The 25,878-nt window shown below is 40.7% G+C and overlaps 1 protein-coding gene across 8 annotated transcripts in view; it reads right to left on the reverse strand.

Annotated features, from left to right (window-relative positions):
- Positions 1 to 1,266: 1,266 nt before the first annotated feature.
- Positions 1,267 to 25,878, reverse strand: part of Ddr2 (discoidin domain receptor tyrosine kinase 2) — a 127,764-nt gene continuing 103,152 nt past the window's right edge. For 7 of the 8 annotated variants that reach the window (XM_052737545.1, XM_052737543.1, XM_052737538.1 and 4 more), the window contains 9 exons: positions 23,729 to 23,791; positions 22,765 to 22,895; positions 18,440 to 18,650; positions 16,792 to 17,015; positions 15,413 to 15,540; positions 13,202 to 13,390; positions 12,692 to 12,926; positions 10,184 to 10,333; positions 1,267 to 7,603 (listed from right to left, as the gene is read on the reverse strand). In XM_052737545.1, coding sequence (XP_052593505.1) covers positions 7,469 to 7,603; positions 10,184 to 10,333; positions 12,692 to 12,926; positions 13,202 to 13,390; positions 15,413 to 15,540; positions 16,792 to 17,015; positions 18,440 to 18,650; positions 22,765 to 22,895; positions 23,729 to 23,791 — 1,466 coding nt within the window. In that variant the 3' untranslated portion in view covers positions 1,267 to 7,468. The remainder of the gene's footprint in view (positions 7,604 to 10,183; positions 10,334 to 12,691; positions 12,927 to 13,201; positions 13,391 to 15,412; positions 15,541 to 16,791; positions 17,016 to 18,439; positions 18,651 to 22,764; positions 22,896 to 23,728; positions 23,792 to 25,878) is intronic. The other variant, XM_052737539.1, reaches the window with a different exon arrangement.

Below are 25,878 nucleotides of genomic sequence, written 5' to 3' on the forward strand. Positions count from 1 at the left end.
GCATTCTTGGTCCTTATAAACTTTCCCAGAGTTGCCTGCCTCTAATTTGCAAACAGGACTAAAGAACAACTGCTAGTTGGGGCTGTGTGACTTCTCTTGTTTGTATTTTTCACCCCTCTTCCCTAGAAATAATGCATTCAATCTGGCCCAAAACTAACTCAGGATTTTACCCAGTTCATTATGGTAAACAGTCAAATGTTACCTTGTGTAGAATCCACACACTACAGAAGAGAACAATTTACAGACATGTGGTCACTTCTTCTTCAAATGGGAAATAAATATAAAACTATACATGGAAATTAGTTTCCTTGTTCTCTGCAACTTAACCAAGCCCCTGCACGTTGCTGATGGGAAACTGAGTGGACATAATTTCCATCCTCATTAACAACCTATGTATTAGATATATGAATAACTTGTCTGTGTGTTTATGTATGGATGTATGCAAATCACCACTCATATCTGCCTTTAAGCCTTGGCAATAGGGGTTAACAGCAGATTATATCTCTCTGAACATCTCCAATCCCCTTGTTTCCTTTTCTTCCGTCCAAATTCAACCACTCAGGTGCATGAATTCCTGGTCTTGGGTCCTGAAATCCTGGACATTGTAGAGACAGAAAGAGCAATCATGAATACTCTGTTTATTCTTTGAGCATTTGTACCCATTCTTTTCTTATCTGCTGTGACAAGTGCTGGAAGAAGTGTGCTCATGGTACTCGAAACCTGTTCTGCAGGCTCATGGAAGGTGTGCTTGGAGTCATTCCGTTTTAATCTCTATTGTGAAGTTTGAGTCTGGATTCCAGTTGTATACAGTTTTGTTGGTTTATGCTTGTGTGATCGGCTACCTGAGACAGACCATGTTTGGATTTAGCAGCGGTTTCTCTTCCAAAAAAGAAGCAAACAAACAAAAACCAAAAAAAAAAAAAAAAAAAAAAAAAAAACCCTCTGTAGCAATGACAATAAAGTTTCTCCAGATGACAATGGAAATGCTGGACTCAGGTTCCCAGACAGGCACAATAGTATGAAGATATGAAATCACAGTGTCTACTATATTTGGATATGTCAGAGACATAGCCACGTTAGCTAATATCAAACAGAAGCCTTTTCACATGCCCCGCCCCCTTACCAGATAGCCCTAATAAACATGTCCAGACTGCATGCACCTGTAGCTCTTTCCCTATATCTCATCACTACTCCACACACAGTGTAAGGAGGAAAGGTAACAGAGACCACCAGAACTGTGACTGCTTAGACAGAAAGAAGACTCCATCAGCAGCATGACTCTTTAATCACTGTTATTTACAACTTATCATCCAACAGACTTACAGAGAATAAATAAAGAAAATATACAATGGGCATCAAGTTCTATTCCTTTTCTAATACAGAAGATTTCTATATATATATTCTATTTTAGAGTGACTATGATACTTTTAAGCAGAAATTAAATCCATTTATTGTTTAGCCCTTAACAAGGCACATATCCACCACAGCCTATTGAACAAAGCCCAAATGTTGCCTCATCATAGAAGAGTCCACCATATTGCTGCAGGAAGTCAGTCCTCAGGAACAGTTAGCAGACATCCAGCTAGAAGAGGTGAATCCTTAAACAGCAAAGAATGATTCAGGTGAATAGTTAGATTACAAACCTTCAGTGTGTCTGCAGGAATGCTCCCAATTTTCCCTGTTATACCAAGCCTCTTTTTAGGAAAACACATTTGCACTGATAGCAACTGCCTGTGCTTTCCTTTGACAAATGTTTTCTTGACATACAGTTGTGATCGCAGATCAGCCTTGCAACTTGTATCTGTTCACCTATATGACCTGTAAAGGTACTGGCAAGGTGCCTGTAGGAAAAACTAAATGAATAGCTCGTTTCAGAAGAGCTAGATTTGGGGCCAGAGTCCGCTCTCTGCCTTTGATCTAGTGCCCTGTTAGAACTACATTGCATGGCTGTCTGAATCAGTTTCACCATCCCAAAGATACAAGGGTATCCACTGTTTGTAAGACACTTCTTTCCTTTTTCTTTTTCATTGAAAAAAAGCCCTCTATGTTTTCACAAAGCACTTCTCCCAAAATTCACGCTTGTGATACATAACAATGTTTCCATCCTTTATTCATTAAAAACATAAGATTCACAGAATATTCACTTGTGTGCTAGGAACTTCATAAGCCAAAGACAGCTATAATCATGTAGCCCTTAAGCAGGGCAGCTTAAAAATGTCCAACAGAAAACCCAAAGTCATGATCCATGAAACTAGAGTTTCCACTTTGCCCCCAGGAAGCTGTTGTGTTTGCATTTAATTTAGCAGCTTTTGCTATAATTAAGGATGAACATTTGAGCAAATGAAACTTCTCTGGTACTCTGAAATGAATGTTTTATCGTCTCACATTAGGGGTTTATATTTGTGTTGTATTCTATCCACAAACTATCCCTGCTTCCATTCAGTACCACTTAATTCTTGACCAAAGTACTGGTTTACCTTAAAGGCCTCTTGTCACCAACAAAAGTTTCATTCTTCTGTTTAGAATTTCCTTCTGCCTAAAAGCCTTTTATGGTGTTACTCTTCTTAAGGTGTTCTTGGATTGTTTGTGATGCCAAACCAAGGAACTAATCATTACACATGATTAGGGCCATTCTGGGTCCCCCAGTGATGAGCATTAATTGAAAGTGGATTCAGGAAATATGTAGGATATTGTTCACGGGTAAATGAGTTTGTCAATTTGCTGGTTTTTCAATGTTTGTAGAATAATATCCAGATAGAGTCTTTCCTGCTGGGTGCCACCAAGGCCAGGTTACAAACCAACAGAGGTGATGTCCAGTGAGCAAATGTGTACAAGGCAGGAAAACTTGTGAAATCCAAGGCAAGCCTAGACTTCAGTTTTGAAAGTGGCTCAAAGTAGACCATGGTTTTAATAGATGAAAATAGACTGAAATATTATCAGTGGGAGGAAACCAGATCCAGGGTAAGGCCACTCTGCACTTATTCTTTTGTAACTTCTTTCAAGTCTCAGATAATTTGAAAATAACAAGTTTCTGAAAAGTACAGGACAACTAAATTGTCCCTCTCCAGTCTTTTCCTGCCAGCCTACTGAGCTCCTTAGAGAACAGAGCTCAAAACTGCTAAAAAATCAAGCCCTTACTAACTACCCAGTTTCCTTCCTTAATTCAGGATTCCAAATAATTCACTAAGTGTTCAATAACAATCATCTGTTTCTAGAATATGAAGCTTCAGTTCAAAAGGATTTCTCAGAGTCAAATCTGCGTCTTGTCAAAACATTAGGGGCTTACCCCACACAGCACCCAAGAACATAGTCTTCAAAACAAAGAAAAGAGGAGTATGATGCTAAATGCCAGGCCCAGGAATTCAACTTAGGATCAAAGTCATAATAACCAATGTTTTGCAGTTCTCTTCATTTTGTACTTTGGGATAAAAACAGACACTCTTCTGTCTTCTGGTGTATGTTCTCAGAACATCTTCCCCCATTCCCTTCATCCTGACACTCCTCTCTTTCTCTTCTTTACTTAAAACACATGGCCTAGCCTCACATCCTGGTTTTCTTGTGGGATGCCTGGGTGGGACTAAACAAACATGTTTTCAATATGACACACCCCTCCTTTTAAAAATCAGATGAGATTTAGTCTTGTCTAGCTTACACCTATTGTTTCCAGGTTTGCTGTGGCCATTCTGGCTCCAGCAATGATGAGCATTATTGAAAGTGGATTCAGTAACTACCATAAGCTCCCCGACTCCTAGATCTTCATACCCAAACGGCACATAGAACACCAAGTCCAGTGCACAGACAACTTTGGCTTGCCACCAGCACTAGATGTGGTCTAGAACAAACAGGAGAGCAAACTGCCTCCTGTACCCACTTCCCCTGAGATGAGAAAGTCATTCCCTGGTGGCTACATGTTTCTGTATCCGTGAAGACCAGCATCCCTTCCTTAACTCTCCAAAAAATCCATTCCATTTCCTATAGTGTACCTGACTTCATTTTAATAAATACGGTCTCTCTCACCCAGCATTTCTTCTCTTACTCACCCTCCATTCTTCTCAAGTCACTTTTTTGAACCTCTCTCAGATCTTCTTTCGAGAGTTCACTTTCATATATCAGTTGATTTCCCGATCTCCAGCCATCCCTGTTTCTACCTTGCCTGACTTGCCCCCTCCTGTGATTTCCCATAATCTCTCCTTGCCTCTCTTTATGATGCCTTCTTTCTCATTTTCTCCCCATTCTTTCCACACACACACATTCATGCAACCACTTTTTAAAACCACCACTTGCACACAGCCCTCTTTTGTTACATACTCTGGAACACATGCAGGTGTTTTTTCCCCTCAGGGCACTCCTCTCAACTCCAGATCACACACATGAATTAGTGACATTTGTCTGGCCAACAGGGCAAGATTTGAACATAGATACTGAGGCTATAGATCAATGACAGAACCCCTGCCTAGCATGTGTGAGCTCTGGGTTTGATCCCCAGCACTAAAAAATAAATGGACCTGGCTACCAATACATTCTTCAAAAAAGGTATAAATTGAGTTATGACACTCTAAAGGACATCTTAACATAAATGGTTCACATATATCATGATCATGAATAACTTGGGAAAATAACAATAACCCACGGTTTCTCATTGGCTTCTGCTTTTCTTGCCAAAGCCTATTTTCATTCCTCTAATTTAGATTTGAGCTACCTGTTAAGTCTATATGGTAAGCTCCTACCATCTACCATGTTGGGTTGCTCAGGTTGGTACAGCTCAACTCTACAAGTGTAAATAAAAACTAAACCTGTGTCTATAATACAAGGGTCTCAGTGCCAGAAGGTAGATCCTTCTTCATATAAAAATAAAAGAACAAAAAAAAAGAAAAAGAAAGGAAGGAAAGAGAAAAGAGAAAGGAAGGAAGGAAGGAAGGAAGGAAGGAAGGAAGGAAGGAAGGAAGGAAGGAAGGAAAATGGTCTCTGTATATGATGATACATATTTGATAGCCATCTGGAACAGATAAGTTCCATGATGAAAAGTCATGGAAATTTTGTTTTAAAGATGATTTTTAAGTGACAGGTAAAGAGATACAGTGAGTTGGGGTCAGAATCCTAAAGAGTATATATTCAAGAGTTGGGAAAGAAACATGTCTGGCCCTAGAAATATCAAATGAGATCATGTGTGGAAATACCTGGTCGCTCTAGAGCAGATACAATGCAGGCGTCAGTGTAACTACAATGTGTTCTCTCGGGAGCTCTTTTACTGGCCACTATTTTCTGAGCAAGAGAGTAACTGAACCTACCCCAGTCTCAAATCTAGTTCTCCAGCAAGCACAAAACATAGCAGAACCCCAAGAGATTTTCATTTCCAGACCGTCTAGTTCAGGTTACTCATTAGACAGAGAAGGAAACAAACTCATAGAGACCTTGATACTTGGGAAGATGGCATATTTGGCTTGAGAGAGGAAGAGGGCCAGGGTTCCCAACCCAATGCTCACCTACCTCTCTAATCAATGACCCACAGTTAGTCTTGGCAAAGACTAAAAGCTAAGAAGAATACAACAGCTGCAGAGAAGGGGAATTCACTATGACTGAATGGAATCTGCAAATAAGACTTAGAGCCACACCTATGCTGTGTCCTGGAGCCATACTAAAGGCAGAACCAGAAAGAGTCCAGCTTCTGAGAGACCATAGAGCAAGCTGACTGGATAGATAGATAGAAGGAGAACACAACTATTTTACCTCAGCTTAGGAAGCTTATTTAGTAATCTTTTCTTGGTTTTCCTCTATAGGACTTAAAATTTCTGTATTCTAGTTTCCTGATGAATCTGAGAGTCTTTTGAGTATGAACACTTAGGATCTGCTCTTAGGCGACTCCTCTTGATTGTGTATCAGTTTCCATGACTCCTGAAACTAGAACCTCCTGCTTGGCTGCTGGCCACCATCTCTATGGCAAAAGCACATTCAGTAACACTGAACGGTCAACCTTTCATTATCCCATACAGACACATGTATCCAGTGGTCAAGAACCTCTTTCTTGCATACTTCTTCAACTAATATCTGAAAGTTTTCAGAGATGAGAGACTCCCCATCTCTGGGGAAGCCCATCCACACCTGTGTGTTCTGATTCTCTCCATATTTCCCCAAATAAAGAGTGGAAATCAGTCTTCCTATACTTTCCTTTCAGTGGTCTAGGCCAACCTTTAGGGAATACTCAGAATGGATCTACTGTATGTTGTACATGGCATCAAAGAGAAGTTCAAATCCTAGCCTATAGGTCCCACAGAGGCATCACATATTGAAATAAATAGAACTGGGCAAGATGAACCAAAGGAGCAGCCTTAAAATTACCAAAATGTTGGGCTTTTACTGATTGAAAAGTCAAGTTGTCACTAAAACACGCAGGTGAAAATGGTTAAGATAATGACTCTCACATGGGAACAACAAATAGTACATCTTCTATTCATCTTCCATGGACCTCCTTTCCTATGACCCTGTCTACTGAGAATCCTGTGCAACCTTTCTTTTCTGTATAGAACCACTGTCCTTCAGGCCTTACAACACACTTTTTCCTACCCATATGCCCTGTTTCATAGTTATATCCTGATCTCTGCCCATGAATGAAGAAAACATTCATTCCAAGATACAAGACAGAGCTTTTTAACTTTTAAGTACATGTCACTCACTTTGAGAGGAGAGAGAGAGAGAGAGAGAGAGAGAGAGAGAGAGAGAGAGAGAGAGAGAGAGAGATAGAGGAATGAGAGAGAGAGATTTAAGAGTGAGAGTGGGATATGTCCAGACAGAAAAACATCCATCAGTTATGGAATGCCAAGTCCTGCAATTCTTCATAGCCACCAAGTATTTTCCTTAAGCCTAATCTGATGCTTCCCAAAACATTCGTATTCTTCAAGTTTTTCCTTCTAAAGATATTTTATAAAAAGAGACATGGGCCGGGCGGTGGTGGCGCACGCCTTTAATCCCAGCACTCGGGAGGCAGAGCCAGGCAGATCTCTGTGAGTTCGAGGCCAGCCTGGGCTACCAAGTGAGTCCCAGGAAAGGCGCAAAGCTACACAGAGAAACCCTGTCTCGAAAAAAACCAAAAAAAAAAAAAAAAAAAAAGACATGGAAAAATATTGTAGGATCTACACACTTATAAACATAAGCATAACCTTTATAAATTATCTGAGTTTCTAGCCTTTATGATCTAACCCTTTGGTATATCAAGTAATATTTTTACTAAACTTTATCTGCTCTATTTTTTTCTCTTTTAGTTATTTCAGTACAAAAAAAAAGTATATATGAGTCAGTGGTAGGGAGTAGGGAAGTGTACCAGAGAAGACAAGAGACAGTAAGAGAGCAAAGTGAACAATTCCCTGTCTCTCGAGTCCATTAAATGTCCAGATGGAGTGGCTTAGATGTGGGTTAGCGGTAGGTCTTGTGAGGAGGACCTGGGCCACAGGAACATCGGCAGGCGTGGATGGCATCACTCATCCCCTTGTTGAAGAAGCAGAAGGTGTATTTCTTGGAATGATGGTCTGTGCTTGGTATCTCTTCTCCAACAGCTGAGCATCAGCTTATACACAGAGTCGGGGCAAATGGCTGGTTGAGGGAGATAAGTCTTTGGGAACAAAAATTTTGAAGGAGAAAAATAAGTATTAAGAGGAGGAGGAGAATGAATTGTATCATAGTTTGATTTATGCCCTCACCACTTTATTGAACTCAGCAACTGAAATGAGTGTTCTATCTATTCTTCCCATACATGGAGTTCTAGCTCATCAGCCCCTTTTCTCATTGGTCTCTTCTAGTTCTCTCAGGCATTATTTCATGGTGGGCCATTCTGTGGGCCCTATCTTCATGTTGAAGATGAAACCAATGCCAAGGGAGCTCAGATCTTCAATTTATGACCATGTTTCTTGGTTAAGCCAATACAACAGAAACAAAGTACATTTGTAACTTCAGCTCCATAAAGTATTTGAGGTTTTATTGCAATTTTGATTGGAATAAAATTTCAGCTGATGCAGAAATTGGGATGCAGGCCGCATCCTTGTAATGCCTACCATTGTTCTCTGTGTTTCCCCTTCTCTGTATCGGTCTCAATTAGAAGAGATAAGATTGCACTAACAGGTATGGTCATTGTGCCCCAGTCCCAGCTTAGGATGCTACTCTGACGTTACCAGTTGCCATCTCCACAAGGAAGATACTACTCTGCTAACTCCCAGTCCATCTTCTGTCTTCCGTATGTCATTACCATCATCTCCCTACCTATAGTCTTAATACTCTTCTACAGTGATAGATTACTGAACCAAACTTAAATTTCCTATGCTCTCTGAACCATCAAATTATCATTGCCTTTGCTGAACACATATCTGTACCTAGTTCATCATTAACTACTTCCCATTGCCCTGCCTTACTCCACACAACACCAGCCTGCATCATGTATCATAGGAGCTGGGCTTTACCCAGAGTCTAATAGTCACATATGCCATCAACTCCTAATATATAGGTAAAAAGGCCAGTAGGCAAAAGCTTTGACTTCTGTTAAAATAGCAAATTAGATGGAAGATCAAATCAGATATAACAAAGTTTAATTCTGCGAGTTATAAAAACTATGACTATAAAATACCAAGCATTTGAAAGACACTATTACCAATAAGGGTATAGCGTAATGGGCAGTCTCATATATTACCAGTAAAACTTAAAATTGCTGATCTCTTTGTGAGGTGCCCTCTATAGAACTTTAGAAAAATTATTATAGAAGAATGCCAGGTGTAGTAGTAGCAGGCCTGTAATCCTAGTACTCAGGAGGCTCTGGCAGGAGTTCAAGGTCACCCTGGGAATGTAGCAAGACCCAGTCTCAAAAGCAACAACAGCAATAACAACAAAATTTACTATAATTCTAGGCCATTATTTTGATGAGTAGGATCCATTTTCTAATTGAACACACAACTCTTAACTGGCCATGTGTCCTCTAAAGGGTGGTCTGAATACATTAATCTATGAAGAGAAACTTTTTTTCTTGGTCCATTGCATATTTCGTAAAGACAAGGGCAAATTTTTGCTTCATCACAGTAAGAGAGCAGTTATCTCCTGTGCTCGATGGTTTTATGTCAACTTGACACAAGCTAATGTCATCTGAGAAAACCTCAATTAAGAAAATGTCTCCATAAGATCTGGCTGTAGGCAAGCCTGTAGGCCATTTTCTTAATTAGTGATTGATCAGGAAGGGCCCAGCCTAATGTGGGTAAGGCCATCCCTGGGCAGGTGTTCCTGGATTCTTTAAGAAAGCAGGCTGAGCAAGCCATGAGGAACAAGCCAGTAAGCAGCACCCCTCCATGGTCTCTGCGTCAAGTGCTGACCCCAGGTTCCTGCCCTGTTTGAGTTCCTGCCCTGACTTCCTTCAGTGATGGACTACAATATGGAAATATAAGCCAGATAAACCTTTTCCTCCCAAATTTGCTATTGGTCATGGTGTTTCATCTCAGCAACAGAAATCCTAACTAAGACACCTCCTAACTAGGATAGGTGATTTAGAATTCTTACTACCACACTATCTAAAGAATATTGAAATAAAAATGAAATTGCAGGCCCATTCTCATTTTTAGCATGCACCATGTATTATTCTTGTCCCTCTCTCATCATTTGCTTGTTTAAGTCTAGTTAAGCCAGAAAGGACCCACTTTCATCTCCTGCAAAACCTTTCTCCAGCTATTACCATCTGTGTGTTGGAGATACCATGATGTAAGGTGTGCTACAGACAGACCACTTGGGGGACTGCAATGCTCTGGTTATTAGCAAGCTTTAAGTCCTAGGTCTTACAGGAGCATCAAAAACTTGACCAACCAAAGAAAGCTCGATATCTCAAGAAATCAGGACTCCTTGTTAGCTTGAAGACTCAATGGTCCATAAGTTCCAAGAGGTTCCATAAATAGGCCTAGAGGAGCCTCCCCAGAGAAGGACCAGGTTACACCAGTCCATTTGTGGATGTCCAAGTGCAGACATATTGCTTACCAGCTCAAACCAACACCACATCTTATTCTAAGATTTTTTTTTTTTGCCAACCCACAGACTTGCTGAATAATCTAGATCCAGGAATAGATTGAACATAAACAAAATTCTGTTTCCATCCTTGAGCTGGGGCCTTCCTACTAAGTCTTTTCTCCCTCGAGATCACCTAAGTCCACATCCCAACAGTTCATACCTGCCTCCCTTGGTCTCGGAAGAACTCTCCAGTATTCTCAATAACCTGCTCATCTGACAACTGGGAGTAGGGCTGCTCCTGGCAAAAGGTGAAAGTCTCCCACAGAGTCACCCCGAAGGCCCACACATCGCTTGCTGTGGTGAATTTACCCTATTGAAGAAAAAGAAAAGAGAATCAGAGAAAGCCAGGCACAAAAAGAAAAAGAGCATGTTAAACACATGCTCATCATCTGAAATCAGTCTTCCCCTGCCCAAAGCAAGGAATGTGGCAACCGGCAAAATGTGCACAGCGGAGCTGGAAGTAGCAATGTGACCTTATTGGAAAGCAGTCCATCCTCCCATCCCTGTGATCTCAGCTTAGTTCTGCTTCTCTTGGAGATGATAGCCAAGAGCTAAAAGGATGCAGACCGTAAGCCAATGGACTCTGGGTGTTAGAACTGGTACCTATAGGCTACTGACTCTCTGAACACTAGAAGGGCCACCTGAAGGATATGGGCCACTTAGGAGAACCACCAAGGGAAAGCCTAAATTAGCAGGGGAAGTCAACTGTTTTGAAGGTAGGAATAAAAGAAGATGACTGGAGTTAATCCTGGTAGTCTCAGGACGCTCCCTCCCCTATTCAGTTCTAGCCACAGTCTTGAAAAATGACTTGATCATTAAATACACATTTTCTATTTAATAAAGATAGTGACATGGACATGTAGAGGGCATTGATTTTTAGATCAGAAAAATAAGAGGAACGGTTCACTAAATGACCCTGGTTAATAAGTCCTTTAATAATGCAAAAACTGGAGTAGGAAACATGGCCCCCTGAATGTAGGCCAATATGTCATTTTTGAAGGCCACAAAGCACCTTTAAGTTTAATTAAATGCTGGTTATGTTAGAAATTTATAAAAATAAAGGCTCATATATATATAATATGTGTATATATATAAATGTCATTAGGTTTTTATAAAATGGCATATATTATGCATCATTATTTTTGTTTAATTTTCTTTCTTTTTTTGTTTGAGACAGGTTCTCACTATCTAATCCATGCTTATGTCTAACTAACAACAATCCTCCTGTTTCAGCCTCCCAAGTACTGAGACAACAGACAGAAGTGAGCAATTATCTTCTTCTGGAGGACCTGAGGTCAACTCCTGGCACCCACTCCCCTGCTCGAGGGGATATGACTCCCCCTTCTGGCCTCTGCAACCCCCTATCCTTTACGTGCACATTCCCACCCCCTCCAGACATACACACATACACTTGTACAAGTCAATGTATAATTAAGATGATGGCGCACACCTTTAATCGCAGCCCTTGGGAGGCAGAGGCAGGCAGATCTCTGAGTTTGAGACCAGCCTGTTATACAAAGTGAGTTCCAAGAAAAAAAGTGAGTTCCAAGACAGCCAGTGCTCCACAGAGAAACCCTATCTTGAAAACCAAAAATAAATACATAAAATTTTAAGGACATATACACATAGAAATATATGCACAAAAAAAAATTTCAAAGGCAATATTCCAAAGCATTAGCTATGCTTACCTTGATGAGGAGAAGGTAATGTACATTTTTCCATTTCAAAATTAATTTATAAATCCTATATTAATATCAGCTCGAAATAAGTAGATGAATTAGACATGAACAAAATCAAACTGGACTCGGGTTTTTCTCTGAATATTACAGAAGACAATCCAGGTAGCATATTAGGAAGTGAAAGCTCATAGTTTAGTCATCCCTTGAATGAGTTGAGTGGCTATAAAATCAGCATTGCAATGGTCCAGATACTCATGGCCAGTAAAATCAAACTCTAAGAGAGGCATCTGAAGTCATTCATCCATGGTGCAGAACACCAAGAATTAGTCAAAAACCGTAAAATGAAAAAATAATGGATTCAACAAATAAATGGTAAAAATAATCAAAATAAAAAGACACAGACAATTCTAAATAACTAATAAAAAGCATGGTCATGAACTTAATATGGAAAAAAATATTTTGAATCATAAGTTTTTAATGTGTAAGAGTTTTATTTATTTATTTATTTATTTATTTATTTATTTATTTATTTATTTATTGGATTTTTCAAGACAGGGTTTCTCTGTGTAGCTGTGGCTGTTCTGGAACTCACTCTGTAGACCAGGCTGGCCTTAAACTCACAGAGATCTGCCTGCCTCTGCCTCCTGAGGGCTGCGATTAAAGGTGTGGGCCACCACTCTCCAGATAGATAAGTATTTTAATGCCCTGAATTAAGACCATTCAACAGGTGGAAGAGAAAACGGGAAAAAGGATACTGAATTCCTTATACTTTTAAACCTTCCCTCTAAAGTTTCTCTAGTGGCGCATTACTTTTTTTTTCCATCAGAAATAGGCAAGTCTTGAGTAATAATAATAATAATGCCCAGAGACAATCTTCTCAAATCAGGGAAAATATCCAGGTCTGTGGAGCTTGCCTCCAGTTTGTCCCAGCCTCCTACCTGAGCAGCAGGTCAGCCACTGGGATAGGGCTCACAGTTGTAGAAACTCACCAGCAAGATGCTTTCCCAGGACATCCAGCGGATGGGAAGCACTGCCCGGCCCTGGATCCGGTAGTAGTCACCACTGTACAGGTTTCTGCTCATTCCAAAATCTGCTATCTTAATGGTGTAGTTCTTGCCCACTAGGCAGTTTCGTGTGGCCAGGTCTCGGTGGACAAAGTTAAGGGATGAGAGATATTTCATACCAGAGGCAATCTGGGTAGCCATAAACTTCAGGTTGGCGTAACTGAGGGCACACAGAAGAAAGAGAAAGCAGCTGTGGAGGGGGTATATTCTAAGCAACAAACCAGGGTTGAACCATCTATATCTTGCCCCTGCTCTTGAAAGAATCTGCTTGATTTCCCCACAAAGCAGAGCTGCCCCATCATTTACTACCTACTAATTGACTTCCCATGCTACCCCTATGACAACTGGAACCTTAAGCTTTACCACTCCCCATTTTCAGGCCCACGAATTACTCTTAGGAGAACAGAGAAAAGACAGAAGACCTGACTTGTTTACCTGACTGTGGCATTGCTAGAACAAGAACTCAGAGGCTCATGGCGGGAAAGAAACTGATTGAGATCTCCATTTTCCATGTATTCCGTGATCATGCAGAGCGGGTCATCAGTGATACACACAGCTAAGAGACGGATGATGTTTGGGTCCTTGAGCCGAGACATGATCTTTATCTCCTTAAGAAAATCATTCCTTTGGAGGATGTGATTGTAGATAAAGTCAGAGGGTATCAGAGTCAGAACTGAGCAAGGAAGGATGCACAGCAGTGTCCATTCCCACCCATCACACTATGCCTTGCTCCCCTTTGGAAGATCTTTGAAATGACAGACAAACTGGTACCCAGACAGACAAACTGGTATCGCATTCAACAGCTCCTTGAACACAATGAACCTTTATTTCATCAATAACAATGTTTTCAAGGACAAGCTCGATGATTCACTTTTATATTCCTTGTATGTGGCAAAATGCCCACTACATAGAAAGTTGTTGATACTACTGACTCAAATATGTGTTGCTTCAAAACTGCCTTGCAAATGGAGCTCTTCACTAAAAACCAACTCAAGGGCTTTAAAATATTTGATTCTTTCAAAAGCTACAGAGTCACACTATTAATGAAGTGAAGATCCTTTTTACAAAGTGGATAACTACCCTTTGATTATCTGATCATTTCTTTTTTTCTCCTACTGGCTTTTCCCAATGCCATCTGCACCAGCAGCCAGCCACAGCATACATTGATTTGGTGGCTTGTTCAAACAGAGTTGTTTGAAAGCTGTGATGGTAAACTCAAAACATTTCAAAAGTACTCATTTGGCCAAAACTTGTAACTGTTTGACTTCATAGTGACAGCCACACTTGAGTTGTAAATTGTCAACATGGAGCCAATAACCCACATTCCCAAAACTGCAGGGGCAGATCAGTTAGAAGTCTCTGGTGAGTTTTATAGGAAATCTGCACTGAAAGTCAGACTCTGTTGAGATGAATTCTTGGAACGCATGTAGCCCTGATTCAGTGTCTCCTCTCTTATATTCCTATAAATCCCAGGCCCTGGGTTTTGGTGACTTGTGAGGACCCAGAGTTCAGGCCATCTATCACTACCAACCAAGAGTGAGAACAAGTAGATCCAGCAAATGTCATCAACCCAGAAATACATTGTCCTATTTCATACAATGTCTTTTCCTGCCTGATACTTTCTTCTGCCAATGTGCAAAGACTAATAATATGAGGAATATCCCTTCTCTCTGTGGGACCCAGAGAGGGTTGCTTTTCATTCATGTTAATATTCTCAAGTCAACACTCTTGGTTAAAATGTGAAAGCCCACACAGTTCCATTTCCTCACCTTTCTCTTCAGTTCACATCCTGCCCATTGTAAGACTTTTAACGAAACCTATCATTGTTTTTGGAATTTATGATAACTTAGGGACTAGGAATAATAAACGTCCTCTTGGGATGAATACCAGTGAAACAAATCACGAGAACACACATGGGAAGATGCATGTGGTATCCAGATGTTCAGGTTTCTCTGGGACACAGACAATTAGTTTTCTACCAGCATGCCTCTCTGGGTGAGGATTAACTCACCACTATTATAACAGAAAGGCTGTCAGGGAACAATGTGGTGGATGGAAACTGAAATTCATGTAGTAATGGATCCCAGAAATGATTAGCCATTTTGGAAACCTGTTAAAGGACTGTGGATCCTTTTGCTCTGAGGTCCATGGATGCGTTTCCAAGTAGAAGTAGCTTCTCATTGTGAGGGGCTGCTGAACATAGAAGAAAAGGAGCATAAAAGAGAAAAAAAGGATGAGACTGTAAACAGGGGTGTGAAATAAAAACAGGAGGACACAAAGATGTAGGCAGAAAGGTGTTTGTCATTATGAGAAGTCAGCTAAAGGAGAGAGTGACATTCAAGAGTCTGTCTGGGTATCATGAGTAAAGAACACATTCGGACTGTTGCACGCATTGAGTGAAGGGATTGAGGAAATAACTATATAGTGAATATAATATAAATATATGCATTTGTGCTTGAAAGGGATGGAGAAAAAGATGAGCACTTCCAACCACATTGGAAGTATAAAGCATAAGAGTGGGCTTGTGAGGACAGCCCACAGACCTCCCCATCTCAGTAGAAGAAAGAAAAATAAAAGCTCAGGAATTTCCAGGAATATTTCTAATCCTCACCATGAAGCAATCAAAGGAAAATTCAGACCACAGACCTGGCATTCTTGTTGGCATCTGCTCGGAGCATCTTCACAGCCACCAGGACAGGCTGGTTGCCACTGACATCTAGGGCAAAATCTTTGTCTTTGAATTTTTCCATTCCCTCCACTTCACAGAGGTGAACCTAGACAAAAGTCATCTAGTCTCAGCATCATCATTTCTCCTGAAGATGTCTCAGTACTCCTGCTGGGCTTGTCCTGGAGATAAACTAACTCTCACAACTCAGGCGAAATAACAAGGGGCCAACACGAGGCTCTGGGGACATATCTTTGATTCAAGTAATTGACAAAATCAAACAATGCTAACGTGCCCAGCTAATAGAATATGTCGATGCATTGAATGGAATATTGATAAAGGATGGAATGGATCTCCAATACAGTAGTTTATCATGGCATAACTCCTCTAGAAAATATCATTTGGCATAACTGTTGAATTTTGACTTGAGAAAGTTAATCCCTTGGTCATAAAAAAACATAAGGCCGTTTCCTAAGATAATCCCTTGGGGTGAGGAGAATGTTGTAAATTATACCTGTGTTAGTAATAGTATAGTGGGCATAGGATTTCAACCCAGGGAACAGAGTAAGTCCATGTAACACCACAGATGGATGTCATGGGCCCCTCTGTCTCCTCTAACACCACATCTACCCAGAGGGAGAATATTTGATCCATACTAAAAGTCAACAACATATTCATTTGAAAATAAGTATTTTATTTGGGGCTTAGATTACAGGATTAAAGGGATCCTATTACAGCTGCAACATTGCTCTGAATTCTCTGAAGTCCTATGACGTCTACAAGAATGAAAAGTTTAATATTCCATGCATCATTCTGAGGTCTACTCAGAAGAAGGCTCCTCCTTATTTTTGTGGTGATTCATTCCCTAGTGGTTAATTCTGGAACGAAAAGCAGGGCGAGGTTGTTTTTGGGGTTTTCGGGCGGGGGGGGGTGTTGTTTTGTTTTGTTTTGCCATTTTGACATATAACTCTCATTGAAAGGAAAAAGTGATAGCAAGCAGCAGGGTGTTCCTAGATAATCCATAAAAGATGATGATATCCATGAGCCCTGCCCTTGGTAACCTACTGTAAACAGTTTTTGAAAGCATTGAGTATTTTTCAGGATATCTGAACTCTGGTGACTTACTTGCCTTAAGCTCTTCTGTGTAGAAGTCAGATGCCCCAGGTTATCCACAGCTCTTACACAAGAGATGAGGTTGACCACTAACTATCCATCCCAAGAGCGATGCAGACAAACCACTAGTGGAGACCTTCTGCTGCGAACTCTCTTCTAGATAGACCCTTGCACTACTATCATTTTTATCCACCTACTTCCTTCACCTAAACAAGGACTGGGGGTCTCATTCCACAGATCAACTCACCTCCCCAAACTGGCCTTCTCCCAGCTTCTCCTTGAAAGTCAACAGTTTCCTGGGGAACTCTTCCACGGCCACATCTTTTCCTGAGAGCAGGTCCATGGTGACAGCAGGCACTGAGTAGGTGTTGCCGCCTGTCACTCCCTGGAGGTTCACTATGTCGGCTTCCGCATAGTGGGGCACGCCCTCAGGTCCATTGGGTTGGGCCGGCTTCACAACACCACTGCAGCCTGAGAAGACACGGGCACTGACTCCGGTTCCCAAGGGCAACTATGGAGATACCTTTAAGAAGGAGTATCTGAGGGGAGAGCAAGAATCCGGCCTCATGGTAGCCTAACCCACTTCATATTCACTTCCTTGGGGCCAGTTGCGCTTCCTCTAAACACCTTTCTTTTGGACTTCAGAATGTAGGCCACCGTTTTGTTCCTCACTCTCCTCACAAGCCACCATCATGAACAACTGACTAGCCCTGTGGAATTGTGTGGCCAAGCCTTAGGAAGTCTTACGCTGTCCCAGGACAGCAGTCTTGAAGGTTGAAGGTTTAATAGCAAAATCCTCAATTTCAAAATGCTGACATTAATTGAACAACACAGTTTAGGGTAGAAAACAACCATAGATTGGATTTATATGATCTTGTTTAATACGTATGATAATTTTAGAAAATTAAAATATGATTGGTATGGGAGATTTTTTTTGGCCTTTAGGAAATAGGTTAATTACTTCAGTTCTGTTAAGGAAATGAATTCATACATAATCTTTACTCTTGCTGTTTCTAGGGAATTAGATGAATTCAGTGTTTTCTTTCTATGATTTTTTTTTTTACCCCATCAGTGATAAAATGGATGTTAATTTCCCTTTGTCTTTTGGCAAGTTTGTTCCTTGATGAGCCTCAATTCTTCCATTTAGTCCTATCAGCTGACTCAGGCCTTCCTCTCCCACACATATGCCCTCTGCTACTAACCTGCTCAACTTCTAGGCTGATGACCTCAGAAAGTTGCTGAGGATGCCAAAGACGATCAAGCATCCCTCCTGATGTCACCCTATAGCACTTTTTAAAGGGGACTGGGATTTGAAGCAACTGGTACTATGTACCTTATTCAATACTTTTATTGAAAAAAGATAAAAAGATATTTACTGCCAAAATAAAATCTTATGCTAGTGGAGTGAATATTTACCAAAGAGAAGTCAACAAAAATTAAATGATTCAGTTATTCAGAGAGCTACCCACTATAGAAGCTATAAAATGCCTTTAGCTTCATTTATCTCTTTTCCTCCAATGTAATTTCCAGTCCAGAATTTACCCCAGTGAAGTCTGGTGTCAAGTGAGTACACCAGCTAGGCCTTCTCTCCCATTATATACAGAAAAAGCAGGTTACCTGGGTGAGACCACCCAGCTTCTTCTGGGAACACCTTAGTGATACTTTGCCAGGTTTTTTTTTTTTTGTGGGTCCCTCTGAACATCTGATGTTAAATATAAAAGGAAGGGTCTCAGAACAGGCTGGAAGCAGCAGCAACCAAATCTAGAGATGGACTGTAGCTTTCTCCAGAGGCCATAGACATATTGGATTTGGCTAACCTGCAGCAAGAGTGTTATACCGACATCATCTGAATCAAAGTTTCTTCCTCTGTCTCCTGCCCATGATTTCATCCTCACCTGACTCCTCTTCCCCTGGAGCAAATTCTGGGAGCTTTCGGATGAGTCTGGATGGCTCCTGGTAGTCAGGACGAAGGGGAAAGATTCGATCATAAGTCGAGTTGGACTCCTGCTCACTTGGTGATGAGGAGCGGTTGTTATTGAACATGCTGGACTCGCTGGGCAGGGAAAGGCTGACTGTCATTTCATCATCCAGCATCCTCCTGGAAGCCTGGAAGTCATGGATGGAGAGGACTGTCACTCTCTCTCTAATCCAGCCCTCCCTCTCAGTTTACACCTTCAAACCCCCGGGGAAAACTGCAGCTGATGAAGACGTAGTCTGGTTCCATAAATTACTGAGTTACAGATACTTAGCAAAGTCCCTTATTTCTTCAAGGCAGAATTTAGCCTTCTAATTCTTGCATTGACAACATGAATCAGCTTTCACTGGAGCATTTGTCAGCATCATTTACACAACTCTATAACAGCCGATCGGTAGCCAAATACTTTCTGTGTGTGAGTTCTATTAAATAATGTGTTTTGTCGACTTATCCTTTAACCCTTTGATCTGGATCATCAAAAACTGAAATGTCCATTGACTCAGGTGTTCTAAAACATGCTAAATTAACAGTGTACCTGATCACCAAGTATTATAGGTTAGAAGAATATGCTAGTTTTTATTAACCCCAAACAGAATGGTGAGTTACATCTAATAAGAGAAGACGCCGGGCAGTGGTGGCGCACGCCTTTAATCCCAGCACTCGGGAGGCAGAGCCAGGCGGATCTCTGTGAGTTCGAGGCCAGCCTGGGCTACCAAGTGAGTTCCAGGGAAGGCGCAAAGCTACACAGAGAAACCCTGTCTCGAAAAACCAAAAAAAAAAAAAAAAAAAGAGAGAGAGAAGACAAAACAACAAGCAACCAGCTCCTGCAGCATACTGTCTAATGTAACTGACTGTTCCAATAAACTGTTAGCATCTAATGGATGTCATATTTGAATCTGTAAGATGCTCCACTTTAAGCCGGGCGGTGGTGGCGCACACCTTTAATCCCAGCACTCGGGAGGCAGAGCCAGGCGGATCTCTGTGAGTTCGAGGCCAGCCTGGTCTCCAAAGCGAGTTCCAGGAAAGGCGCAAAGCTACACAGAGAAACCCTGTCTCGAAAAACCAAAAAAAAAAAAAAAAAAAAAAGATGCTCCACTTTAATAAACATACTATGAGTACTCAGTAGAGCACCTTAGATGTCTGTCTACTAGACTGAACAGTACTTTGTTATAGTAATATACTCAGAACAAACATGGAACCCAGCACATAGTATGTTCTCCATAAATGTGGATTGACTTTCTCAAAGAAGTGTTACTGAGGACACCATCAAAAGTATCGACAAGAAATGTTATGGATTAAAAATATGTTTAGTAATGCTGGTCGAGTGTATATGTGTACATAAAGTTTTTCTACAAAAAAATAATTTAGATGCTATTCTAACAAGAAATCGAGAACGCAATTCCAGGGCACTGTGAGTCATTGTACAAGATGATAGAAAGAGTAGAAAAAGTTGCTGTAGAAAGAGTTTCTTGAAGGACTTAGTTAAAGATCCAAAGGCAAAAGATGCTGCCCTCCGTGCTCTTGGGAGAGTTGCCAGACTAGGATTCATCCCCCAGATAATCAAGACAGTCCTGCAGCTTTCAGAAGAAAGACCCACAGAAATGTGGTAAATTCTAGATCAAATAGAGAGAAAAAAAATGTAGAGCAGAGAATGTAGATCCTCTTCCTTCTTTCAAGTAAAATGTAGCCCTACTGGACTGCTCAGTAAGAGCATATGCTAGTCCTCCACCCCTAACTGAGGAGCTACTGACAGCTGACAGCTTCTCAGGGAGGGAGAGTCGGTTTTCTTGACGGTTGTGACTTCTGCTAGGTTGACTACTGTCCAGGGGATGGTCCCACACTGTGACTACATGCATAGCACAAAATGGACATAGCAGGTTATAAAGGAGAAGGAGAGGAAGGATAAGAAGTTGGAAGGAGTAGGAAGGTGACAAGGAGATCTGGGAGGAGTAGGGATAGATATGATCAAAACACATTGTATGAAATTCCCAAAGAACAAATAAAAATATATTTTAAAAAGAATATATGATGGGCGTGGTAGCACACGTCTTTAATCCCAGCACTCTGGAGGTAGAGGCAGGCAGATCTCCGTGAGTTCAAGGCCAGACTGGTCTACAAAGTGAGTTCCAGGACACCCATGGCGGGTACATAGAGAAACCCTGTCTTGAGAAACTTAAAAAAAAAAAAAAGAATATATGTTAGCTTCAAGCAGCCTAATGGAACTAGTCAACCAGTTTCATCCACCACCAACTCCCCTTTGCTACCTTCAAGTTGGAGTTACCCACTGAGAGATGAGTGCATTTCAGCCTTCAGAAAGAGGAAACCGCTTAGTATCATCCCACAGGCTCCTTCAAACATATCTACGTCATTGAGTAGTCTGCCTTTCAACTGGAGATTCTGTTAATGGGTTGAAGGCTTTGTTTTGTGTTTTTTGTCTGATGGTAAGGTCTTTGTGAGATGCAAAGAGATTTTCTCTCCTATGAAATATTCCTGCCCCCCAAACCTTAAACTAAGCCTCAACTAACTTGGGAGCCTGAGTGTGGAGCAGGTCAGAAAGGACCACAGGTGATTTGCTAGGTTGCTCCTCTCACATCTTAAGTGAGCCCTTTCTTTCCTGTCCTACATATAAAGAGTTCCAGAGATTCAAGACCAGTCTCATAGTGTCCTGCCTCCCTTCTGGTACAAGCCTTGGTCTCTGAAGTCAGTGTCTTCCTTCTAGCCTCTGCGGAGATTCACAGCCTAGAGATCCTATGACCCATATCCATTGATGGGAGCTCAGGGACCAGAAAAGCCAAAGCCAGAAACATTTCAATAGATCCAAAGGTCTATCTTAGCAGCAGTGTCCACTGAGGTTTTTTTTTTTTTTTCCTTATTAAGAAGCCAAGAAAAATTATAGATTCTCATCTTTGGTTAAGTGTATCAATTTTGAACAATTAAAAAACAAAACAAAAGAAAACAGAGGATAGAGAGCAGGTCGTCCCCTGAGTATGTATTATCTCATCACAACAAGCTAAAGTCCATCTGAGTATTACTCGGTTTCTTATAAAGTAACATGCGTGAGCTGGATATGGCAGTGCATGCCTGTTGTGACGCCAGGTGGGGGGGTTGGATGGCAAGAGGATCACCCCATGTTCTAGGCCAACCTGGTCTACAATACCAGGCTAGCCAGGCCTACACAGGGAGACTGTCTCAAAAACAAAACAAAAAACATACGTGAGAAATAAGCCTTTCTATATTAAAATATTAGATATATGTGACCAAAATTATGCATGCCATTTGAGTCAATAATTTGAGGAATTCAGGGATGTACAAGCATAACCTTCAAGTACATAAAGAAATAGGATTCAGATAGTGATCAATACTTGGTTGTTAATGTTTTTACACACACACAGAAAGAGAGAGGAAGAGAGAGAGAGAGAGAGAGAGAGAGAGAGAGAGAGAGAGAGAGAGAGAGATGTTTAAGCTTCATTGTCAACTTGATGGACTTTAAGTCACCATGGAAGCATAATTATGCATATGTAAGCAGGTGTTTGGAGAAAGGGCAAGCTGAGCAGGGAAGACCAACCCTGAATGTAGGCAGCGCCTTCCCAGACTGGGATCCCAGAGGGAATAAAAAGGAGACAGCAAGCTGAGCACCAGCATTCATCTCTGTTTTTGACTTGTGGACACAATGTAACCGGTGGCTTCCTTCACCGTCATGACTGTCCCCCTCTTAAATGGTGATATAAAGCAAAGCGGTCCCTATGCTGCTTTCTGTCATCTATTCGGTCACAGCAACAGGAAAAGTAAGTAATCGGACCCCAAAAAACAAAAAGACAAACACACGAAGAAGAGAAAAGTCTTTAGAACCATCATCAGAAAGTTTAGCAGGACCGAGAGTGATCCCTAACCTCGGCTGTCTGTCAGAATCATTGCCAAACTCAAAATACACACACAGGTGCCTTCACCCTACCTCAAACCCAGCAAACCAGATTCTTCATGGGAAATGCCCAAGTTGAGATTTAATGTATTAGGAAGGGTTTCCTGGGATTTCTAGGCAGATTCTAAATTCTTCATTCTGAAAATGAGAAACTAGACTTAGCTAATTATTTTCTGGCTCACTTCAACAGCCTTCTCCATGCCCATGCTTCTCGGTAGCCTCAGGCAACTCATTAGCCTCTTAAAACTTTGGAATCTGGCACTTTTGGTGTCATGGCAGTGTAGGAAAGGGAGGCACAGCTTCCTGCCCATTCTGCACATCCTCACCTTTTCTAGCATCTTCTGCCAGAACTGCCTCCACAGGATGATGACGATGATAGCCAGCAGGATGAAGATGATGGCAACCAAGCAGCCAATCAGGATCCGAGTGTTGCTATCATCAACTTTAAGCATGGGATCTGTGATCAAGAAGAGAAGGCAGAGGAAAGAGTCATTTCACAGGGCAAGTTAAAAGCAGCCATGACAGGAACAGAGCATGGAGATAGACCCTGTTCCTTCAGGAGAATTCCAGAAGGTGTCACCCTCATATTTCTGCTTTTGGCTTATCTCGCTTTATTACTTGGCTCCTATTTTCTATAGACCTCCACCATGAGTCACCACCTCCCTCCCTCTCTTCATGTCTCAGACAAGAGAGTGAAGAGTTTTGCATTCCCACGTTTTTGCCTCTATTTTGCAACAGTCTGTATGTTTAGGATCTTAATACTCATGACAAATAGGTAAGGAATGAGTTCCACTCCCTTCATTCTTTGAGACAGCCAGGGGTAGCTGAGACTCCTTTCAAGAGATACCCAATCAGTTATCTCCAGATTGCTGGCTATGAGAGCCAGCGACTTCCTCAAACAGAGAACACGCCTTTGCATACTCATCTCCAGAGAGATGGAAAAGCAGTTTGTTTCACGAACCCCTCATTCATTGAGGTCCCTACTATAGGTCTCGCGTAGAAATGTCCCCTTATTTTTTTTTCCACGCTTCTTAAACTTTCATGCAGCAGTTGGAACACTCTAGATTCTGGCCCTCTCATTCAGAAACTCCTGAATGGTCACAAATGACAGTAACTTTGGATCCTTCACTTTTGGGGGTAGACTGTTCTTCCTTTAGCACACTAATCTTCATCCAGAGCCACATGTAATCAAGCCACTCACACACAAGGAGGTCTTTGCAATTTCTACCCTTCCTTATCTTCCAGGAGGTGTCTGCCACTTAATATTTCACAAATAATAGTCATACATACCATAGGTTGTGGGTGCCATAGGAGAGGTGGGCAGGGCTCCAGAGTTGTTATACATCGCAGCATCTGTTACAGAACAAGAGTGAATTAGAGCTTGGAGCGGACAGCCAGGCAGGCAGTGGTTTATTTGAAGGTAATCTGAGACCTAGAACACTGTAAAATCAATATAGTGGGTTACCAATAGCATTTTTTCTAATGAAGATACCTGGGTTATTATACATGTATTAGCTCATCACACTGTAGCCCATAAACTCAAAAAATTATCATGTCAAATAAAAACAAAATAAAAATGAAACCATAAATAGAGTCAATAAAATATAACTATCTGTACAAGTAAAGGCAATTTCTCTGGTGCAAAAAATGTTGCAAATATTATATTTTGTCACAGTATTAAAAAGTTAACACATGCTGTTTCAGAGGGCTGCGGTCATAGATCATCATAAAATATGCATGGAGAGAAGGATCTAAATTCAACAATATGCAGAGAGAATTCAGTAGCTACATGGGCAAGGAATAGACCTAGTATAAAGACACTTGTTTCTTCAATGAATTTAAGTTATTTTCTAAAGGGATTTTCACTGTGCTTCATTGCCCTAGCTCTTAACTTAAGGCTTCACTCATCCCTAAAGATAGAAAACTGGCTTTGAAATATCCTTTACTGTGATGCTGCAGTTTTCAAAAACAGATCCCAAAGTGTGTTTTCCAGATTGATGTTGGCAACTAATTTTTACCTCTGATTGGTCAAGAATTAAAATTTGAATTTTTCTTCTATAAGTTATTCCTTCAACAAATCCTAATTTTTCTTCTTACCATTATTAAACAAATAAAGAGCTTCTGGTGTCAACTATACTTGTTAAATTAGATCCTTAAGAATCTAGAAAAACTAACATTATCAAGACATAGGATTTGAAGCTCAAGAGACTCCCAGGAATCAAAAGCATAGTCCAAGCTTTGCTTGGCCAAAATAAGAAAAATATATCAACTGCTCTGCCCCAAATACCCAAGGATAGGTGGACATCTGTGTGCTTATCCAGATTACTCCCAAGTCCAGTGGGTATCTATTTGTTCCCCCGCCCCAATTATTATTACAATATAAGCACCACTTCTTTTGAGCATGTAAATTTCTGCTCTGAATAAATTATATGAAATAATTAGTCTGTTGGCTTTTAAATTACACCATTGGCATAAACAAAATATAGGCACCAAACCTGATATATATATATATATATATATATATATATATATATATATACTCTTCTCCTAATAGCCTAATGAACCATCTTGAAATTTTCTTCTTTACAGAAAAATCAACCAGAAAGGATATTACCTTCTAAAGCATGGCTAAGTTACTCTCTCCTTCTCTAGCATCTTACTTTATGCCTTTGCTTGTTTTCTGGGCCTGATGTAATTCTCATACCTTTAGCACTATTCATGACATGTTTTTGTGTGCCTCTCTTCCAGATTGCTTATACTTGGTTTTGGATTACTTCTGAAAAACCATTGTATAGATTTCTGTTTTCCAAACTAAAACTGAATGACAAGATCACAAATTCCTTTTAACTTTTCAAGGTTTAATATAGTTAGGGTTTCTATGAACTCTACTATTTGCTCTAGGATATACAGTCATTTTTAGAATTTACTGATAAATGTCATGAGTTGTTATAGCGACATTATACTCAAGAAAATATTTTCTTAGATGTATTCTAAAATGCTAGTAATAAACCAAAATATGTTTCAGATTTGCTTTCACATACTACATCAAAAAAAGGAATAAATAAAGATGGAAAAAGACTAGTAATAAAGGTGAGTGATGGAAGGAAGTCCATTGTTCTCTTTACTTTTGTACATAATGGTTAGAGATTTTTATTTGAATACTTTGATAGTGCTTACATGCTTTCCATCAATAGTCTTAATTTGTATAGCTTTTGGCACATTGAATTATCATTTTGAAAATCTCTTGCCATAAACCTCTTCTAGACAAATGTGTAAAAGGAGTGTAATTAAGTTTGTATTGTCCCACCCTCGCTCCTTATAATTACATAAATTGAAACTAGAAACACAAAGGATTCTCTCTTTCCAAAGACTATGAGGCACCTGGTAACCCCACTCCTCTCAGAGACCTACCAGGAAGCAGCCTGCATGCCCTTCCCACC

Source organism: Peromyscus californicus, unplaced genomic scaffold (genome assembly GCF_007827085.1).
Source record: "Peromyscus californicus insignis strain IS unplaced genomic scaffold, ASM782708v3 Scaffold_14__1_contigs__length_90479793_seg_2, whole genome shotgun sequence".
Classification (NCBI taxonomy): domain Eukaryota; kingdom Metazoa; phylum Chordata; class Mammalia; order Rodentia; family Cricetidae; genus Peromyscus; species Peromyscus californicus.